General features: G+C 27.3%; 1 protein-coding gene across 1 annotated transcript in view; it reads right to left on the reverse strand.

Annotated features, from left to right (window-relative positions):
* Positions 1-18,588, reverse strand: part of LOC119685326 (sialin-like) — a 41,848-nt gene extending 23,260 nt beyond the window's left edge. The window contains exons 1-2 of the mRNA XM_038099574.1: positions 18,549-18,588; positions 2,502-2,624 (exon numbers count right to left, since the gene is read on the reverse strand). Coding sequence (XP_037955502.1) covers positions 2,502-2,529 — 28 coding nt within the window. The 5' untranslated portion in view covers positions 2,530-2,624; positions 18,549-18,588. The remainder of the gene's footprint in view (positions 1-2,501; positions 2,625-18,548) is intronic.
* Positions 18,589-19,913: the final 1,325 nt, after the last annotated feature.

Consider the following 19,913-nt stretch of genomic DNA (forward strand, 5'->3'; position numbering starts at 1 on the left):
TTAGCATAAAAAGAGCACTGTAGTGCTTTCTGAATGGAATATATAATTTACGAGATTAAAATAATACTATATACATATTATTACATATTATTATAATCTCTGAAATTACTAAAACAGTTATTTCTATATTTATCTAGAATCTTGAATTTATTTCTGTTTAGACATTTCTTATGAAATAATCTGAATGCAAATCGTTTATGATTAAAACAGTTTATTCTTAATAGTTCATTTCGAAGGAAAGACACTGGGATTAAACAAATAAAAGAAACATTGAATATCATAAGAAACGAGGCTTATCTCGCCGGATCCTACCTACGTCCAGTCCTACGAGTATGGGAGAACTGAGAATGTTATAAACTAAGCAGCGCTAGTGATGCGATGTGATCACGACTGTCATAGCTGACTGTCATTTAAAGAAATGTGAATTTCGTAGCCGCGACGGGAAGACAATGGATTAGTGATAAAGTTTACCAAAGTAAAGATGTAAAGTTCTGCTTCAACAACACTCAGCACTTATTGGAACGATCTGGATACCAGCTCGTTGTTTTACTGACTGTCCGGTTTACTTCTTCGGCACGTCTTTTATATTTCTCGGAAGTATGATATGCGCTTTTGTTTTGTTAGTGTAATTATACAAGAATTTGTTTACTATTTTGCGGTAGTTCTTGTTTTTATCATTATTCTATTTTTGTTATTCTTTGAGATTTTGTAATGTTGGCGGTTGTTTTTAGCAGTTGTTTTTATTAATATTTTAATTTTGTTATTGATTAATGTGAATTGAAATTTTGATTTCATAGTACAGTATAATATAATGTCTACATTCCATACATTTATGCCAAACGGGACTGCAGTTAGTGGGTGGCAAATTGAGGGTTGGACAATAGGGTCCATCATACCGAGGCGTTGTCCCCAAGACGAATAAATTCTATAATATTAATATGTTTTTATTGGGGCGTTAAAACCCTATGGTAAGTGATAAGTGGTAAGTGGTACATTCGATTATACTATTATATGTATCTACTTAATGTAAACCAATCTGGATGATATTACAATATTCCTAAAGGAAGCAATGGAATAATGTCTAGATTTAGCGCATAGAGTCAAAAATACTATATGGTCTGACGAATAAGAAATTATTACTAGTTTTAAGGAATATCATATCTTTGTAAAAAGTCACGTCTAAGCCAGTTTGTACATACAATATCCAGAATTAGTACATATTTACAGTCCAAAATACTCTAACTGCTTACTCTAACTGCAAACTCTATATGTTAAGTTTCAAATTTTTATTTATACCTTCACCTAACAGCTACCAACTACCAATACCAAAGAAGTAATGAAGACATGAGCACACGAAAAATCAATGGTTCCAACACTCTAATAGTCTTGTTTCAACTTTAATGAACCTCAGATTGGTGTTGTTAAGAGTCAAATATAAGGCTCCAAAAGATTTTATTATTTAAAATCTTGAATAAAACACAAAAATTAAAATACATTAAATAAATTAAGAATAACAGCAAATTGACGTAAAAAGACAGTTGTGACATCAGTATTATTTCATCCAAGATTTAACGCTTGTTATAAGACTATAATTGGTACTATGAGGACGTGTATAATATTATTATCTGTACTGGATAGATTGGTACAAAACAAGTTACTAACAAAAAGGAAAGGTGTTTGTAGACTTAATTACCTTTTTTTTGAACAAAATAAACTGGATACGAATATTTATATTCATTTGCGTGTAGAAATAAATTTATTAGAATTTCAATTTAAAGTGGCAATAGCTTATATAGTATATAAATTAATTGTACTACTTTCAAATCAAGAAGTGAAGACTATAAAACGTTATGAGGTGATGGGACCCCCTTGTGGAATATTGATTATCAGAAATATTTCGGTTTTAATTTGCATGCAGTATTTGTGTGACAGTTATTTTTAAAACGACTTCTGTTATTTTTCGCATTGAAGCGCTAATAGACGTCGTTGTCACGTAATTCTTATTAGCGCATTTTAGACACAGCCCCTGCCCACCTTCCCTTCACAATCGATGCCTTCTTCATTTGGCGACATATTGCCAAATGGCTTGCAAATATTATTATAATTATTTATTTAATATTAAAATATACAATAACTTTTTATGATAAGACACGCGCTCGCGTCCAGCTTCAAATGTTACTCAAAGTGTTTATAAAAAATATTTGTTGGTTGTTTTTTGATCTTGAACCGAATTGTCATAAATAATCTTGTTTATACTTTAAATTATCAAAACTCGAGAAATTTCCAAGAACAAATGGACTTTGTATGAATTTTTAATAATATTTCTGATTTGAATTCATTTTATAAATAAGACTTCTTTTGAAAGTTATATATTAAATTGTTTCGCAATAATTGGCAAAACCTTTTTGCTCAGCTCTAAATTGTTTATATACACAGTTTTCGCAATAAATACATATGTTTTTATATATAGTATATGCTTTTAGATAAAAAAAAATACTTACAACATTCTGGAAGCTTTATGAAAACCATTTTGTTTACTTAATTTGTCCTCTGAGTTTGTTTAAAAAATTCGAGTATTTAACTTTCACTTTTATTGGTGCATGTCCTTATAACTAGGCTACGATCTGCAAATAAAATAAAAATAATATCAAATGAATGAATAAATAAAATTACGACTTGAAAATACTTATAGTATGAACAATATATATTAATACTTTTTAAGTGGTTAATCGTTGAGAAAACAATAATTCCATTAAATTGGAGTAGGTTGTGAATATAGAAAGTTACAGTTATTAATAAACTGGGAAATACCCGCAGTTACCTTCTTATACATCGTATATACTATTTAAGTATTTAAGTCACAATTCGCTTATAAACTCTAACTAATCGCTTTCAATATTCAATACTAGTGAAATACTAATAGAACCCTGTTTAATATGTAGGTATCTTGACCGGTTAAGAACACCTTTTGACGCCTACTCTCAAAGTTGTGGTTCTTGTGTGATCCACCTATAACCACAAAAGCACCAAGTATTTGAGTGGTCTTGATTGGTCGCTATTTAAAACAGTTAGCAATGATTTTTTATCGAAACTCACTGTCTAACACAGTTAACGTACTTACAGAACATTGTCTAATATGTAGTCAAGTCAACTGCTAAGAACATCTTTTGAACGAATATTGTCGAAGTTATGGTTTTGGTAGGTATGCTACGATTTGCCTATAATCACATAAGGACAATTCAATTAATAGCTTTAAAGTATCCAATACAAATACACTAAAAAGACATTGTCTCATTCTCGTATATATGGAGACATGTCAACCAGATAAAGATAGTTCTCAAAATGCGTTTTAAATCACAAAAGAATAAAGTAACTGATTGGTTTTGGTCAAATTTCGTTGGCCAAAATAGGTGATATACTAATAGAACACTGTCCATTATGTATACATCTCAACAAGTTAGGGACTACACTCGAAGTTGTGGTTTTCGCATGATCCACCTATAATCCCATAAGAATAAAGCAACCGATTGATAATTATCGCAACTCGCTGATGCACTGTATCAAACAGAACACTGACTAATACGTAAGCAAATCAATGGATTAAAGACTCCTTTTGACTGCTATTGAAGTTGTGGGTCAGAAAATGAGGAACAAATTTTTTTCATAGTTTCTTAAATAAAAAAAAATTCATTATTTTGTACATTTATATAGCTGTACAACACCATTAAAAATTCATTTAACTTCAATTTGCAATTGTAAATTTTTTTTAACGATCATTATTTATACAAAAATGACTGTCATCAGTTTTTAAGTGATATAAGAATATCTTTGTTTTGATGTTTAATTTGCTTTTGTATCTAATGTCTTTCTGAAATGTGTTCAGCTTATTCCGAGATATCGTATATCGTAATATGCAATAATTTTCCTAACAATTCTGTGACACGAGAGCCCATTAAATTTTTCGTAATCTGTCAATAGTTTAAGTACAGCAATAAAGCCGTTTTTTTGATAAGGCTTGATTATTGTTTTATACGTACTACACACACACAAAAGATAAAAATCTGTTTTGTATTTAAAATGTTTTGTTATTTTGATACACCAAATTACATCCATTAAACAGTATTTAAATCATAAATCAATATTGCAATCTAAAATGAAATCGCTCGTCATAATTATTGGAAACCACAAAACTTAGTTAATTACTGATTAATGATTAATTGCCCTATTAAGAAAGGTAGTAGTCCGTGTACGGGAAAGTTAGGGGGAAGGTGTACGGGTTTAGTCTTGAGATTAGGCAATGATTTATGTGTGCTTGTCTGTTGCCTTATGGAATAATGAGAACATATCACTGTTATTAGAAACTTCTTTTGGTTTATTCTATGCTACAACTCATCTTCTTTAATTCATCCTTACAAATTGAAGAAATCTGTGTTACTAAATCCATATTTTATCACAAAATTTTTTCTTTCGATATAGAAATAAAGCTACAATGTAAATACGGAAATTGTAGTTATCAATACGATAACATTCAGACAGATTTAAAATAATTTTTATTGCATCGTAAAAACGTCTATTAAATGCATTTTATGTTTCCGTCAACTTCTTAAGTAGACTCGTAAAAGCTAATTGCTTACCCTTCTAGTATCAAAATAGTTTATTCCTTATCTGTGCTTAGTTGTACAGTTATTTTGGCCCAGAATTTCCTATAAGCTTGGAAGCTTTGGATTATCTGTATATAAAAATATTTATTACGTGCAATCCGAAGTTTCAATATTGAATTGAGTTTAATTAGCAACAAAGTTTGCTCAGCTAAAATAAAACTATGTGCATTTATTATTTTTTACTGCAATTATCACGGTTATTAATGATTTCTGTATTAATTATTATTGTATTATTACAATATAAATTAATTTTTAATTATTTATTTACGTATTGATCAAATTTATATATAATAAAATGAATCAACTTTTTTCTCAAGCTCAAGCTAATTAAGTAATAAGTCAAGCATAACAAATAAATATAGTTTTTGCTCTTCTTACACGAGTATATATGTACGTATACATGAATATCTATATAGTACAGGTAGCATCTATATATGTACATAAATTCACTGCATTCCATCATCTATATTCTATAATATTCTATAATGAATGAAGCAAAAAATTATCTCTTCTTTAAGTAACTCTTCATTCCACGGGATTCCCTACTTCTGTACATATCTATGAAATGCAAGATACTTTTGTTAGAAGTCAATTATTAGAGCGATTTTTTTATAATTATTTACAAACACCTTTCCATATCGAACATACCGAAATTTTTTATAAAAACTTATTTTTGAATGTAAAAAACACTTCTCTTCTTAATTTTTAAATTAATAATTTAAATATTTTTTGTATAAAGAAATTTGTTACTTTAATTAAGTGGCAGTTTACACCATTAAAAACAATAACTATTAATTAATTAATAAATTAAAATAAAATAAAAACAATTGTATTAATTGTAATCATTTTTAATTTCTGTATGGAAGTACAGGTGTATCCTTAAATACTTTAATTAAAGTTAAATGACAATAAATATTGAACAAAATAAATACAAAAGCCAAATTTAATATCATTTAATTTAAGATTCTTAGTAGATCAGAAGACTTATTCAATCCTATTTAAACAAAATTTGTATCAGTCAGCTACTTCAAATAAAACAGAATCAACTCAGTATTACGATATCGGTTCCGATAGTTCACGGCTTGCTAGGTTCATAGACTTTTTAGGTTGGTATCCTTCTAATGCATTGAGGAGCCGTTTCTTCTCAAAGGGACGATGTTCGTGCACTAGACGTTTAGAACTTTTCCATTCAAGGGAGTTTTTTACTTCTGGCATACGGATGACATCTTTCATAGTATCGGAAGGACCACCTTTATTATTGTTTAGTAAGCTTTGGGGAATGATTTCAATCTTAAGTTCACTTTTTGAGTTTTTGGTATTAAGAGTGAAAGATTATTAACGAATTTTTTCTCTTAAAATTCAGAAACGAATTTCATCAACATCAATTAGCATTGAAATATCAGATTCAAGTGAATTTCATAAAAAAAAACAGCTTTATTCTATTATATAGAATAACCTTTAGAATATAGCCTTTAGAAGCTGTAATTATAAACGACAAAATATTTTGAAAGTAGTCATATATCACACCAATTATGTGTAAACGATTGTGGATTATTTATAACTTCAATTATTGTAATAAGTAAGATTTATTGTGATATGTGTCTTAATGAAACCCTGCGTCTACACAAGCTAGGCTTTGGCAAGATTTTTGCACACACTCTCACTTTTTCACTAATCCGTACAAATTTTTCGAACAAAATTCGAACATAATACGTATATCTATTTAAACATAAAAGTCTTGCCAGATTTAGATTTAGATAAGATGTAGATTTATTATTATAATAATTCGCAGGGTTGCATATGAGTTTTGCATTAAACATATTCAATAAGATAATTCAACAGACCTATTTGGTTTGTGTATTAATTGAACTAAAAAGAAAGAACAAAAAAAAAACAAAATTAAACGTTTATTGTGATAATTCGAAATGTATGTCTTTGTTGTGAAAAAATTGATATATCATTTCAATTTATTGTAATAAGACAATGCCAGCGTATTATTGAACGTATTATTTCTCATATTGGGTATATACGAATAAAATTTTTATAATAAAAAGAATCAACGTGCCTATAATTTAAACACGTAAAGTTTGTAGAAATAGTTTTCTAATCATTTTAATTACTAAGATAGATTCTTAATATAGAGAAACTTTAGCATTCCTAATTTATTCACATTAATTTATATGAATTATTTTACTTACTATACTTTTTTGTTGAATATAAATCTTAGTTACATCTAACCGCGGGAAAATGTTTTATTTATTATTATTGTTGTTAAAGTTAATTAAGTCATTTAAATAAATTGCGGTTAAGAAATGAAAAAGCGCCTACATGACAAAAATCTCAAAATATCTGTTGTTTTAAGTCGCGTGAGCAACTTTAATGTCAAATTAAAAATATCTGATATGCCATTGGAATTCATAATAGGTCCTAATTGCCGATTGAGCTTGATTTGAATTCCGTTTTTATTATTAAAACTTTCATTTATTAAATTATTTAAATTGTAATTTAATAGTGTTCTTACCTGATCTGCACAGCCCTGGTCTATATCATGCTTTACTTAAAACTTGGGAACGAAAAACATGTTTTGAAACTAAATTAACTGCTGCATCAAATGTTTTATTTTGATGCGCCCTCATTATGCTGAACAGGCCTTATTACTAACTGACCCAAAAACCCTATATGTTGAGATTTCACTTATCTTTTGAAAATTTAGTAATTTATTTATCTTTTTATTTCGCCGATGTTACGAATTGGATATGAGTAATCTGACACCTTAATTGAGCTTTACCTTTTTTATAAAATCTTGGGAGCTTCACGATGTAATTGGTTTCTAGTGTCTAAACTGCACAGAAACCAGGTGATACAAGATGTAATTAAGGTTTCGGAAAAATATTACTATATTAAATGTACAGAGTTTTCTATTTATATTCTTCAGCTTCTTTATTAAAGATAAGAGAACAAAATTCAGTTTATAAAATTATGAATGTCATCAGATAATAATCCCAAATATTATTACATATCACATATATTCAATTATTATTATTTTTAAAATATCTAATTAAACTGCAAAAATCTATTATGTTTGAACTTATAACTCTGTTACTTTATTGGATTATCACACTCAATAACTCATCGCATATCCGTGTTTTCTTTTTCTTTTTTCATCTAGTAATCCACTGACCCAATTTTGGCTTAAGTAAGCCACAAAAACGAATAATGAGACAGTCGAATATGCAAATAACTCGTTCGAGATACAAAAATAAAAAGAAAATCAACTTCAAATTTCAATTTTCGTAATCGCAAGAAAACATGTTCGCTTATTGCTTTTTTGAATTTTTGCTTGTTGACTTTGTGATTAACCAAGTTTAGTATGGAAACTGAAAACAAGTCAGTTTGTTTAACCCAATCCAAGCGCAAACACAACGAAAGTCCAGAAGTGTGTAGAAACTACAAATCTCTCGCACGTGCTCCAAATAAACAATTTATAAATAATTTGTTGCCGACTGAACTCTTGTTTCATATTGTTTACGAATTTGCATAAATTTTCAATGTCAATGAACTAAAATCAACTCAAGTTGCCGTAATCATCAAAACAAGACGGCTTTGTTGACGAATCTACACACTTACAACATTGCCGACCCATTGCATCTGTAATGCAATTTCGGAATTTCAGCGCAGATTGACAGCAGCGAAGAGGTAAAACTCGAGTGGGGAAACCCTTTGCGGAAGGTCAGTTCAATTTCCAAATTTTCGGATCTAATGCAATTTATTGCTTTGTTTGAATTGCACCAACTCGGTTTTGTATTACGAAGGCTGTTTTGGATCCGCAGGTCTGAGAAGAATTTTAATGAAGCTTCTTTTGTGTTAAAAAAAAAATTAGGGTGTCCGCGTTATATGATGAATTTCTATACCTAAAACTTATGTAATTTGGACTAATGACTGCTGAAGTCTATTACATAAATTTTTTGAATTTATTTGTTTACTTGTATTTATAATTAAAATCGAAAAATTAATAGTATCTATTGTGGTATGATAGACAGTTTGATAACGCCTGAAAAAGCCGAGACCATAATGAACATAATAATTAACATAAGATATACTCAGGAGGATATGTTGCAATTGCCAATAAAATTTCACAAAAACTAAAAAAGAACTTTTATGTTTACTTTTTATTGTTTATAAACAAAAAAAAGCTTCAGTTATTTTTGTAATTCAAATAAATGCAAACAAATCCATGTTTGTATGTTTAGAGTAGAATATATATATTAATATTTTAAAAAATATTTCCAGCTACCTTTAAAGGATTTAGAACATCTTCTTAACTACCTCCAGTATGTTATCTGGAAATAATGGGAATCATTTGCTTTATGCAGATTTATCTCAAGTAAATCATCGGAATAAGGGAGTCCTTTATAGTTGCTTTACTTCAAAAAATCTGTACGATTTTATCCTACTATCAATGCCAACTCAACCAACTCTTCTTAGTCATTTCCATAAAGGAACTCAATAACTTTTGCTTTAATTGAAAAAAATACTTATAATTTGATCCTACATTTTAAGGACTTGCAAGACCTCTTCATCCAACTTAATTAGTAAATCGTGTGCATAAAGAAAATCAATCACAATCCTATCCTATCAATCCTATCTTTCCAATTTGATCCTACCTTTATGAGATTTACGACATGTTTTCATCAGCATAATGAACATCATTTAATTCGCATACAAAGGAAAACCAAAATGACAGTTCTATAAACTTGGCCAGTTCCCAAACATTATAGGATGACAACTCATTCAGGTCGGTGAGAAAATGGATCCAAAGATTTTTGATATTCTTCTAGCTAAAGCAGGACACTGACACATAAGATGAAGCATGGTCTCCTCCTCATCCTCAGAGCCACAGCCTCGACAAAATTCATTGTAGAGTAGACCCAGTCTCATACTATACCTTCCCATTTCGATGAGTCCCGTCAGCACACGTTTGTTTTAGGTTTTTTATTCAATTCCAAACCTTATAAGTTTTATTAAGTCAGCTATCCTAAAAGTTCTGTTGTTACCTTTAGGAGTTCATTTATATATGGAGAGGACTAGACATTGACACAATAAATGTTCTCCATCGTTTCTTCTTTGTCCTTACCCTCATAGCTTAGAGAGAAAACATTTGAGAAAAGTAAATAACGCATATAGTAAGAACAATTTTTTTATGATACTAATATTATCACACACTTAAAAAATAAAACCTTCCTTATGGAGAAAAATGTGCCTAATTAAATTTATCTAGTTTATGACTCGTTCCACACTTAAAGTTTGTATCTTTATGGTAGCAATTGAAATATGAGTTCAATAAAAACTGTATTTGCGTATGCAATATCTTGCATATTAGATCCAATAATTAGATCAATCTAAATATATATTTTTATGGGTCCTAGATGTTGCAAAGTTCATAGGCATCAAATGTACTTTAAACTGCAATAAATTTCTTTCAGTTATTGCCTCGATTAATCAGCAGATTTATGGGTGCACTAAAAATACCTTACAGAAGACTTTGTGTGTCGATCGTGTGTAAAATAATTAAGTAATGAATATTTTATGAGTATTTTGATTTAATAGCGATAAAATGCGATATGTTATATAATTTTAAGTATTTGATAAATTTCTTTCTTTTATATCTTTGATAATGGTATGAGTGGAGAAGACGCGGGAAGTGCCGATCGCTTCAGTTCAATCCAAATATGAAAGCTACAATATTAACAATGCATGGAATTTTTTTAAACAAAAAGGCACATAAATTAACTTTAAAGAAATGACAAATAAGATTATTAATATGTAAAAAAAAACAAGTTAAATATCGTGTTAGCAACAATACTCAGCAAATACCGGCAGCAAATATCAAAGCAAATCTTGGAGCTGTTATCAGAAGAGACACCTTCGGCGATATCGTCTTCATCAGATGAAGGCAGAAACAAAAAATTCAATAATCGCGTTTAATTTGCAAAAAATTGAATAATCATTATTTCTTACTATAAATGATAAACAATTTCTTATTGCTTTTAGCTCGTAATCAGCAGTAAATATTGCTGCTTCTGACTTAGAGAAGAAGGTTGTTTACTCAAGTGCCTCAAAAAGCTGATCTTAAGCAAACGGTGCTCATAGGCACGCAGAGCGGACAGCCAAAGCAACCGTTTTTGCTTAAGTAAATACCCCCACTTTTTTTGTAAATTACACAAAACAGATTTTTTTATATAAAAATATACATTTTTTTATTTTAAGTAATTTTATACATTGATTTGTGTATTAATATTTTTATTTAGAAATATCTTTTTTTAACTCTGTTGAGTTCTGTGTATTCAGAGATTTTTTTATTTTAAATTTTTAGCAAAAAAAATTTTATTATCCATTAAAACCAGTTAAAAATTAATTTCAAAATATATAATAAATAAAACAATAAATTATTTGGCAAAAAATAGGCATTGGTACGGGGATTTTAGCACCATTTTCGAGTGAGATACTTATGATACTATCTTCTCACTAATGAGCTAAATCGTTTCGTGTGTTTTCCTTAATTCAATTATGCGCAGTTTGTAATATTTTAATTCCCACAAATTTCAAATTCTAATACTTTGATTTGATAGATTTGAAACTATATCTTGTATTTTTTACAAGTTTCTGAAATATATACGGCTTAGATTAATAGCATAAACATTACAAATTTCTTGTTCTTATCAGAGCATGAAAATCGCTTTAACCGCTTCAGTCAAAGCCAAGTTTAATAAAAGCCTTAGCTTAACTTAAACAAAATAATTCTAGAAATCTATTTTAGAGTTTATTACTATTGTATGTCTTATGTGCATTTTCAAATTCATTTATTTTATAGCCCCCATGCTAGCTTAAGACAAAATTTGCATATATTTTGCACATAAATATGTAAACTACTTAATGTAAATTAATTTTAAAAATAAAAATTAACTCAAATTTATTTATTTATTACATTACATCTAATATTGGAAACAAAACTGTTTCTATACATACAATAATTTTTTGAAGAAATGATGAAAGAGTAGATAATAGATCATATTCTCTTTATACCATTTTCAAGTTTTTAAGGAGTTCAATATATATTTTTGAACTATATGATTTTTGTAACATGATCAAGGGACAATATACAAAAAAAACATATTCTGTTTGATCGAATATTTATAATGAATTTCAAACCCTTATCTAAAAATTTCAATTACCTTGAAATTTTAAGAAATTATAAGATATATTTTATTCCGTTTATTTAAAAATAACCCCTAGAGTATTCTATTCCAAGATAATCATACAAAGAATACAATCATGCAAATACAAAAAAAAGAATAGCCCCCTGTCTATGGCCAATCGAGGGTGTTAGGAATACCCGGAGGTAAAACAGTGAATAAACTACTATTTAGCACACGGAATGTTCGCAGTCTTTATGAGACTGGAAAGGAATGAACTGGTTGAAAACACGGTGGCCAGATTGTGATGAATTCAGACCATTAAATTGTAACATAATTAAGTTAAATGTAATGTAAAATCGTATAAGCGTCTATATTCGAAACCTAATTGTCAAATAAAGAAGATCAAAAAATTGAGTATTTCTGCAAAAGGCGCAGGTATAAAGAAGAAAATGGGATAATTGCATCCTTATTATTCAAATGTAAATGTCTGGTCAAATTAAAGTATTTTACTATAGAAGAAAATGGGATAATTGAATTCTTATTATTCAAATGCAAAAGTCTGGTCAAGTTGTGATATTTTACTATAGAAACCTACGAACTCACCAACTCAGTGCACATACTAAATATTAATTTTGAAAAAATAATCGTTTTTATCAACCGTGCAGAGTGTCATGTCTGGAGAATAGTTGCGATATTAAAGGAATGTTATGTTAAGCCACAAACTATTGGATAAACAACAAAAATTCATTAGTTTCGGAACAAATTTTTGTGCCACTTATGTCCATGCAACTTATGTCACTTCTAATCAGCCTTATAATCCTTTCATTTCTTCAGTAAGTCTTGTAATGTCAATTCTTTAATTAACAACAATTAACAACAATCAGTTTAATTACGTGTTTCATTTATGGACGAGTAAGAACATCAACCCTTGCATCATCTTCAATGTTTTCTCGAACTTCCTGAAAGAGTTGTACCGTTCATAAGTTCGAAATACTGATATAGTGTCGTCTTTAAAATTATGAAGTCTTATCTAAACATTATTCACTTTCTAACACAAATTTTCGTATAATATTCATTAGTTTAACTGATTTATTATTTGTTATTTATATTCAAAAGTTGTATAATATAATTTAAGAAATGAACTATTGGATACCGAAATCCCCAGTTCCCTTCCGCTCAAATGGATTTAAGAATTTCAAAATTCTAATAAAATTATTTATTTAATAAATTCCTAAACAACAAATATTAATCAATTGCTGAGTGTTTCTAAGATTATATTTAAATATTTAATAAACGGCATTTTAAAACCTTTATCTGCTTGGCTTGTGTCGAGTTTTACATTGTCTCTTAGGTTGTGTCATTTAAATTTCTTTACTTAATTGCAACGTTTTTAGTTTATTTTACTAGCTTTACTGTTTATAATTATCATAAATTAAAATAAGTTATTTTTGTTATATAATATTCAATTATTTTCACTTAAACAACCCTTCGTTAATACTGAAAACTTCATAGATAATAAAAAATATTTTTCATTTATATAAAATTTATTTTTTCATTAACTGATAAGTTAGTATTTCTGCTTCTCCTAAATCATTTTAATTGCATTTTTGCGTTCGCAACGATGTAAAGAATTCAGGAAAAATGATATTAAAAAATTAATAATTTTTCATATATTATAAAACTTGCTTGCAATATCTTCATTATATACGTATATATTACTGCTCTGTTTCTACAACTTCAAGATTTTGAAATGCAGCCCATGCTGGCGGCTAATAGTCTATCAATCTTTTATTTATTTATTTCAAAAACATACAAGATAAAGAAGTTCAAGCAAAACAATATCAGCATTGGATAATAAATATCCTAAGTGTGTTGACGACAATCTTATCTGACCTAATCTTGCACTATCCGTACTCACTGATTTTTATTGCGCTATGTAAATATCACAGATATGAACTGATGAGGAAGGTTCAAGAAGAATGTAGAGAACGATTGGATTAAAGATTTCATAGTGTATTTTTTTGCTTCGGGTTAGAATTAGAACCTTATAAGATCCTTGTTCTTGGCAAGTCTTTAGTATTATACTATTATACGAGCGTAAAAACTTTTCTTATTATGTTGGATTTATTATCAAATTTAAAATCTCTTTATATTTGGCTTTCTGCAGCGTATAATATTTTAATTGACTATAATTTTATTAAACTATTTGACAAGAATATTGAAGTCAAATAAATGATTTCGGAAATATGTACATAATTCACATCTCATTTCTATATATAGAATAAAAGATTCGAATAAATTTCGTACTCATTTCAGTGCAAAGGTCAATTATCTCTAATTTACTGAGTAATAACTAAAAAATTTAAAAAATTTTATCATAAAAATATAAATGTATATGAAAATATGAACTTAACTAATATAGTATTGTAGATCTTATTTTATCACATATTATCATAAATTCTTTAATATGACATAAGTAAATATTTTGGATTCTTGTTGTTGTTGTTTATATTTTTATAAATGTTATTTATATCTTCAGAATAAATAAAGATATTAATTTAAATAATGAACACAAAGTGAACACCATTTGCATCTTGCAAGGGGACTTTTATTAAATTTATTAATCAACACTTTACTTTTAATATATTATTGAGCTAAAGATTATTGAGCCTTCTTATGAACGGCGCAGTGGAAAGGAAAGAGAACTATATTGGTAAGAGTTATAAAGCTATTACAATCTAAAGTGTTTTAAGGGACTAACAACCTAAAACACTTCAAGGATTGCATATAGGACTAACAAAGAATAACTTAAGAATTATTATGGAAATATTAACTGGTCACTGTAGATTGAATAATCGCCTAACAAAGTTAAGAATACAATCCAACTCAGACTACAGAGACAACTGTAGAGAAGAAAGAGAAACCGCATACCATGTGCTAGGGGTATGACCCGCACTGATGCACAAATGGAAGAAATTTTTAGGAGGTATGATACACCTAATAATAATATTAATAATAAAATATTCCTAATCTTAGATTAGATTTTTATGTCTTGACTTATAGTTCGCGTATTAAATCAAAATTTTCAGATCATAATTAAAATATTAAATAATCAAATAATAAAATAAAAAAGAATTCGTTTGGGACGCATCAACACATCAATGCTTGTCATATAAAAAATATATATATGTGTTCTTCTACTCTATATATTTTATAAGTACAAACTTTTGAAACTATTTTCTAAGATAATAAATTTAAAATTAAATTATTTTCAAAACATGAAAACAAAATAATAATTTAATAATGCAAAGAAAACAATAAAATCAAAAAAAAATAAAATAAAATTTAATTAAAATCAAACTGATTGGAAATAAATATAAAACTGTCATCCTCAATTTTATGTTTAGTTTATTTTATATTTTCAAACTATATTTGTTCTTCTATAAACGCTTTACGGTTATTGTATTTTATGTTTAAATTCCGATTGTTTTAAGGTTAAAACAAAATCATTAGTGATTGTTCAAATCAAGACGTAAAATAAGAATCTAATATTATATTTTTATTTTACATTCCTCTTCATTATTCTGATCATTTATCAGATGAGTAATATCAAATTCACTCCACCTTTATGTAAGAACCGCTGCTGAAATGAAACCACCATAACAATTTGTTTACTTTTTTACATGCTTTGATTTGCTTAAATTACTTAACATTCGATTCATATATAACAAATTGTAACAAAAGCTGAAAAAAATTGTTATATATGTATATATATAAGTGTGTATACAAATCTATATTTATATATATTACATTTTGTGGTGTATTTCAACTGTGAGCAAGAATAAAACTATTGTGGAGAGCATGTGAATTACGTGTGAGGAACATCAAATTATTAAATAATTAGTAAGAAGTCATTAAAAATAAAACGTTTTAGTTCAAAAATTTCTAGTAAAAGTAATCGAGAGTGAAAATAAATACCGTATAAACAAAAAGTAGTTCAAATAAATAAACACTCCAAATGCTATAATTATTTTACTTTTACAACATACTTTCATAGGTGTCTTACAAATTTTTAATGAATATATAACAATTAAAATAAACAAGAGCTCTTCAATTGTATCGACTTTAAACTATTGTATGTTTTTTTTAAGAGTAAATATCATTTAATAATTACAAGTGTGAACAATTAAAATAGTTAGAATTTTCTAATATGTAATTCACAAATAAGAAAGTATTTAATAAGATATATAGAGGGAAAAATAATGCTGTAAAAGTTTTTAATTTTTGCAACAATTTTCATAAATTATTGTTTAATCATTTAACATTTTAACAGAAAAACTAAAAATATATTTAAAATGAATTGCTTTGACATTTGGGTGTCATAGGAAATTCTAAGTAAAAAAAATAACTCATACGCACTGTCTGGCCACAAGTGTTGTGCACACCGAAATTGACATATGTTTTATGATCTGAACGAAGTGTCACACAAAAACACATTGCATATGAAAACAAATAAAGGAATTTGTTTAAATAACTGTGTACATAAAGTTAAAATTTGTTTACTGTATTATTTTACATTTTGCAATTAAATATGCAGTTTATATGGTGAAACGTGGTAATTGTAAAATTCTTTAAAATTTGAGGGTAAAAAAATTTCAACGATTACACAAATTTTACAAGACATGCTGTTATTTAATAAAACATTTAATTTAATTTGAAATTATATATTCAATTAATTCAATATATTATATAAAAATAAAATAATAAAATATTTATTTTTTTAATCATATTTTTAATTATATGAAGGTATTAAAAGTAGTTAATTACTTAAAAAGATTAAAAACAATATCATTTTAAAAAACAATTCCAAAAATATATAATATTTTTAATCTAATCAATTATATAAATTTTTAATTATAAATTTATTTTATTATTATTAAAAGGTTTTTCGAACAGTAGTGAACTACAACAACAAAAATTCATTTTTTATATTTTTTTAATTAATTGTATTTTTGGCTGACCATACAGCTGTTACGAGTATTGCCAAATACACATCATCAGTGGTCTTGAAAATAATTCTTGTATTTAATTATTCGTAAATAATTTTTTTGGGACTGCAAGTACCAGGAATCGAACTCGTGTCCTGTCAAATTTAAAACTCAGAGTCAGCGCACCTTAACCAATTGACCCAAAGCCGTACTTGACTTTTATGTTAGCACATTTTTCTGGAGTTTTGTTACTTTATTATTATTAGAAAAAATAATGAGCTATGGAACCTTTACTGTCAATGTTTCAAAAAGTCTTTTAAGTTAACGTATACAAATCAAGACCAATGATAAAATTTATATACATTATTTAAAAATCTAAATTTTATTGAATATAATAAAAGTCGGATGAATACCTTGAATTTGTATCTTAACAATCGCAGTATACGAGCAGATAAGTTGAAGTTGAAGTTGTATCCCCGTATCATAATATATATATCTCTCAGTGCCGTTTAATCTTTACCTTAATAATTTACATTATCTCATTCAGTAAGAAATCAGTGTTTTATACAAGTACAGATATCCGTTGGGATATAAATATTTTGTATTCAATTTTTCTAAGCATTAAAGCTATCTGATATTTAAATAATATTTGAAGAAAAGTCAGATATAAAGTTTCTATCATTTTTCTAGGTTACTAAATATTTATAACTTTTAATCGTTACTTTGAGTGCAATACAGACGATAGAACAAAGCGGATGACGTATCGTAATCCTGATGATGACTCTCTAGGAGAGTCGAAATATAGAGTAAGTATAATAAAAAATATTAAATGTTTAATTATCTAACAAGAAGGGATCTACAGCCAGTTTAAAAATATATAAAAAACCATTTTTTTAAAAAGTTAATGTTGATTTTTATCATCACATAATGCAATTATAATATATAAGGAATAAATCAACCTAAAAATTTTCAATAAATAAACGACAAAATAAATATAAACAATTCTTATAAGGAGTATAAGATGTAATAAATATCAGAATTACAGAATAGCATAAACTATGTTAATTGGTAAGTAAAATACTATATTTACGTTAACTTATTATTATTTTTACTTTACAGATTTTTGTCAAAATGAGACCAATGAAATATGACTACATATGATGTTGATTCTATTCCAAAAGTAAAGTATTGCCGTGTGAATACATTAATCGTAAAAAATTCTTATAGCTGCTGATATCATTATAAATATAAATAAATACATGTTTACAATTTGAAAGAACTAAATTTAAACTAAAAAAATTTAAATATTTAAAAATATAAAATTTATGAATTTACGAATTTTAAAAGACCAAAACCAGTTGAATCGAAAAAATCTGACAGTGAAATATCTGTGACAATTTTAAATATATTTTTAAAAGCCAAAAGTCGTACGGCTTTTGGAACTTTAGTAAAATTAAATTTACATAAATTTATTTAAAATTTAATAAATTAGACCATTAAATCCAAAATCCAAAAATTAAAAAAAATCTTCAAAATTTTCACATAAAGTTTATTCCCTTTCTCAGAACACAATGTTTCGAAATTTTTTTTTAATAAAATACTTTTTTGAAAATCATTATAAATAAATTTATGATTTGAATTTAATTTAGAAATTTAAATGATATATTTTTTTTCTATAAACAGCAACATTTTTGTATTTTTACCTTAAATGTTAATTCCGAAAATAAACTTAAAATTGCAACGAATTTTGCACTTGAGCACTTTTTTTTAATGAAAATTTTTTTAAAACGGCACAACCGAAAAAATTATATTAAATTTAATTTCAGAAATAAAAATTATTTCAAAATGTACGAATTAAGTGTTTTTAAACTTGCACTTGAAACTGCCGAAAATGAACTGCGCGGTCTGAGCCCAGTTCGTCACAACAAAAGTCAGTTGCGATACAAAAATCTATTCGCCGCGAGATCCAAAATTTGCTGAAAAGCGTAACGCGGTAACAGCTACGAACGTTAGCAGCAAACGACGTATAACGAATGAAGTGAATCGCGCCCGCCAATGAAAGTTTAAATAAAGTTAATATCAGTCGACTACAGAATATAAAAAAATTAATAAATAATTAATTTATTAAAAGCTTATTCAAAAGCAAAAATGTTAACAAAATGCTTAGCAATAAAATATATGAGTTTCGCTGCCTGTTTATATGTTTTGCACTTGCGTCGAAAGGTTAAAGATTTTTTATAATGTTATTAAACTTTTTGCTCTTATTTCTGTACTTCCCTTTTTTTTATAAATCTCTTATTTGCTGATAAAAGCCCATTGATAAAATTGCCTACTTTTCTTCAAGCGCACTTGCGTTAGATTAGGCTATTTTACCCTAATTATTACCTAACCTAGATTGGGTTATGTGGAACATCCCAGAGATCCACATAACCCTGTTCATACATTATATGGGCGTGTTGATCGCAGGTATTATAATTATGATAATCACATAATAATAACTACATATTATAATCATTTAAAGGCGAATGTGACTAGCTTAAGCTGTTATCATTTTGTCATAACATGACTTATAGATATTTTTTAGATCTGAACTATTAGTTTATATAGCAACTACATTGAAATCTTGTATATATTATGCACCTAATATTAACTTTAGTCAACTAATTTTAGACATTCCGTAAGAACTTCAACAGATAGACAATCTACATAGCTAGATCGATTTATTTAATCGAGTTGAGCAATAACTTTTTACTTGAATTTTACTATAGTCACGTACGGGAAGAGATCTAATAAATATGAATATTTTATCAGTCTTTATTGTGTTTCATTTATTTTCAAAAACCTAATATTCTTCTTAGTAGATTGTGTAAAAAAATATAAAAACGATACATAAAAAAATAATTGTTCTAAAATGCTTTCAATTGCTTAGTTAGTATCTATTGTTTTTTTCCTACTCTGTTGTTTTCTTAATATACAGGGCAAGTAATATGATATATTTAAATTCTGTATAAAAAAAGAGATTGAAATGTAAGTTTAAAAAGAAAACAAAATAATTTTTATTATGTATC

The sequence above is a fragment of the Teleopsis dalmanni genome, chromosome 2 (assembly GCF_002237135.1).
Source record: "Teleopsis dalmanni isolate 2A chromosome 2, ASM223713v2, whole genome shotgun sequence".
Classification (NCBI taxonomy): Eukaryota; Metazoa; Arthropoda; class Insecta; order Diptera; family Diopsidae; genus Teleopsis; species Teleopsis dalmanni.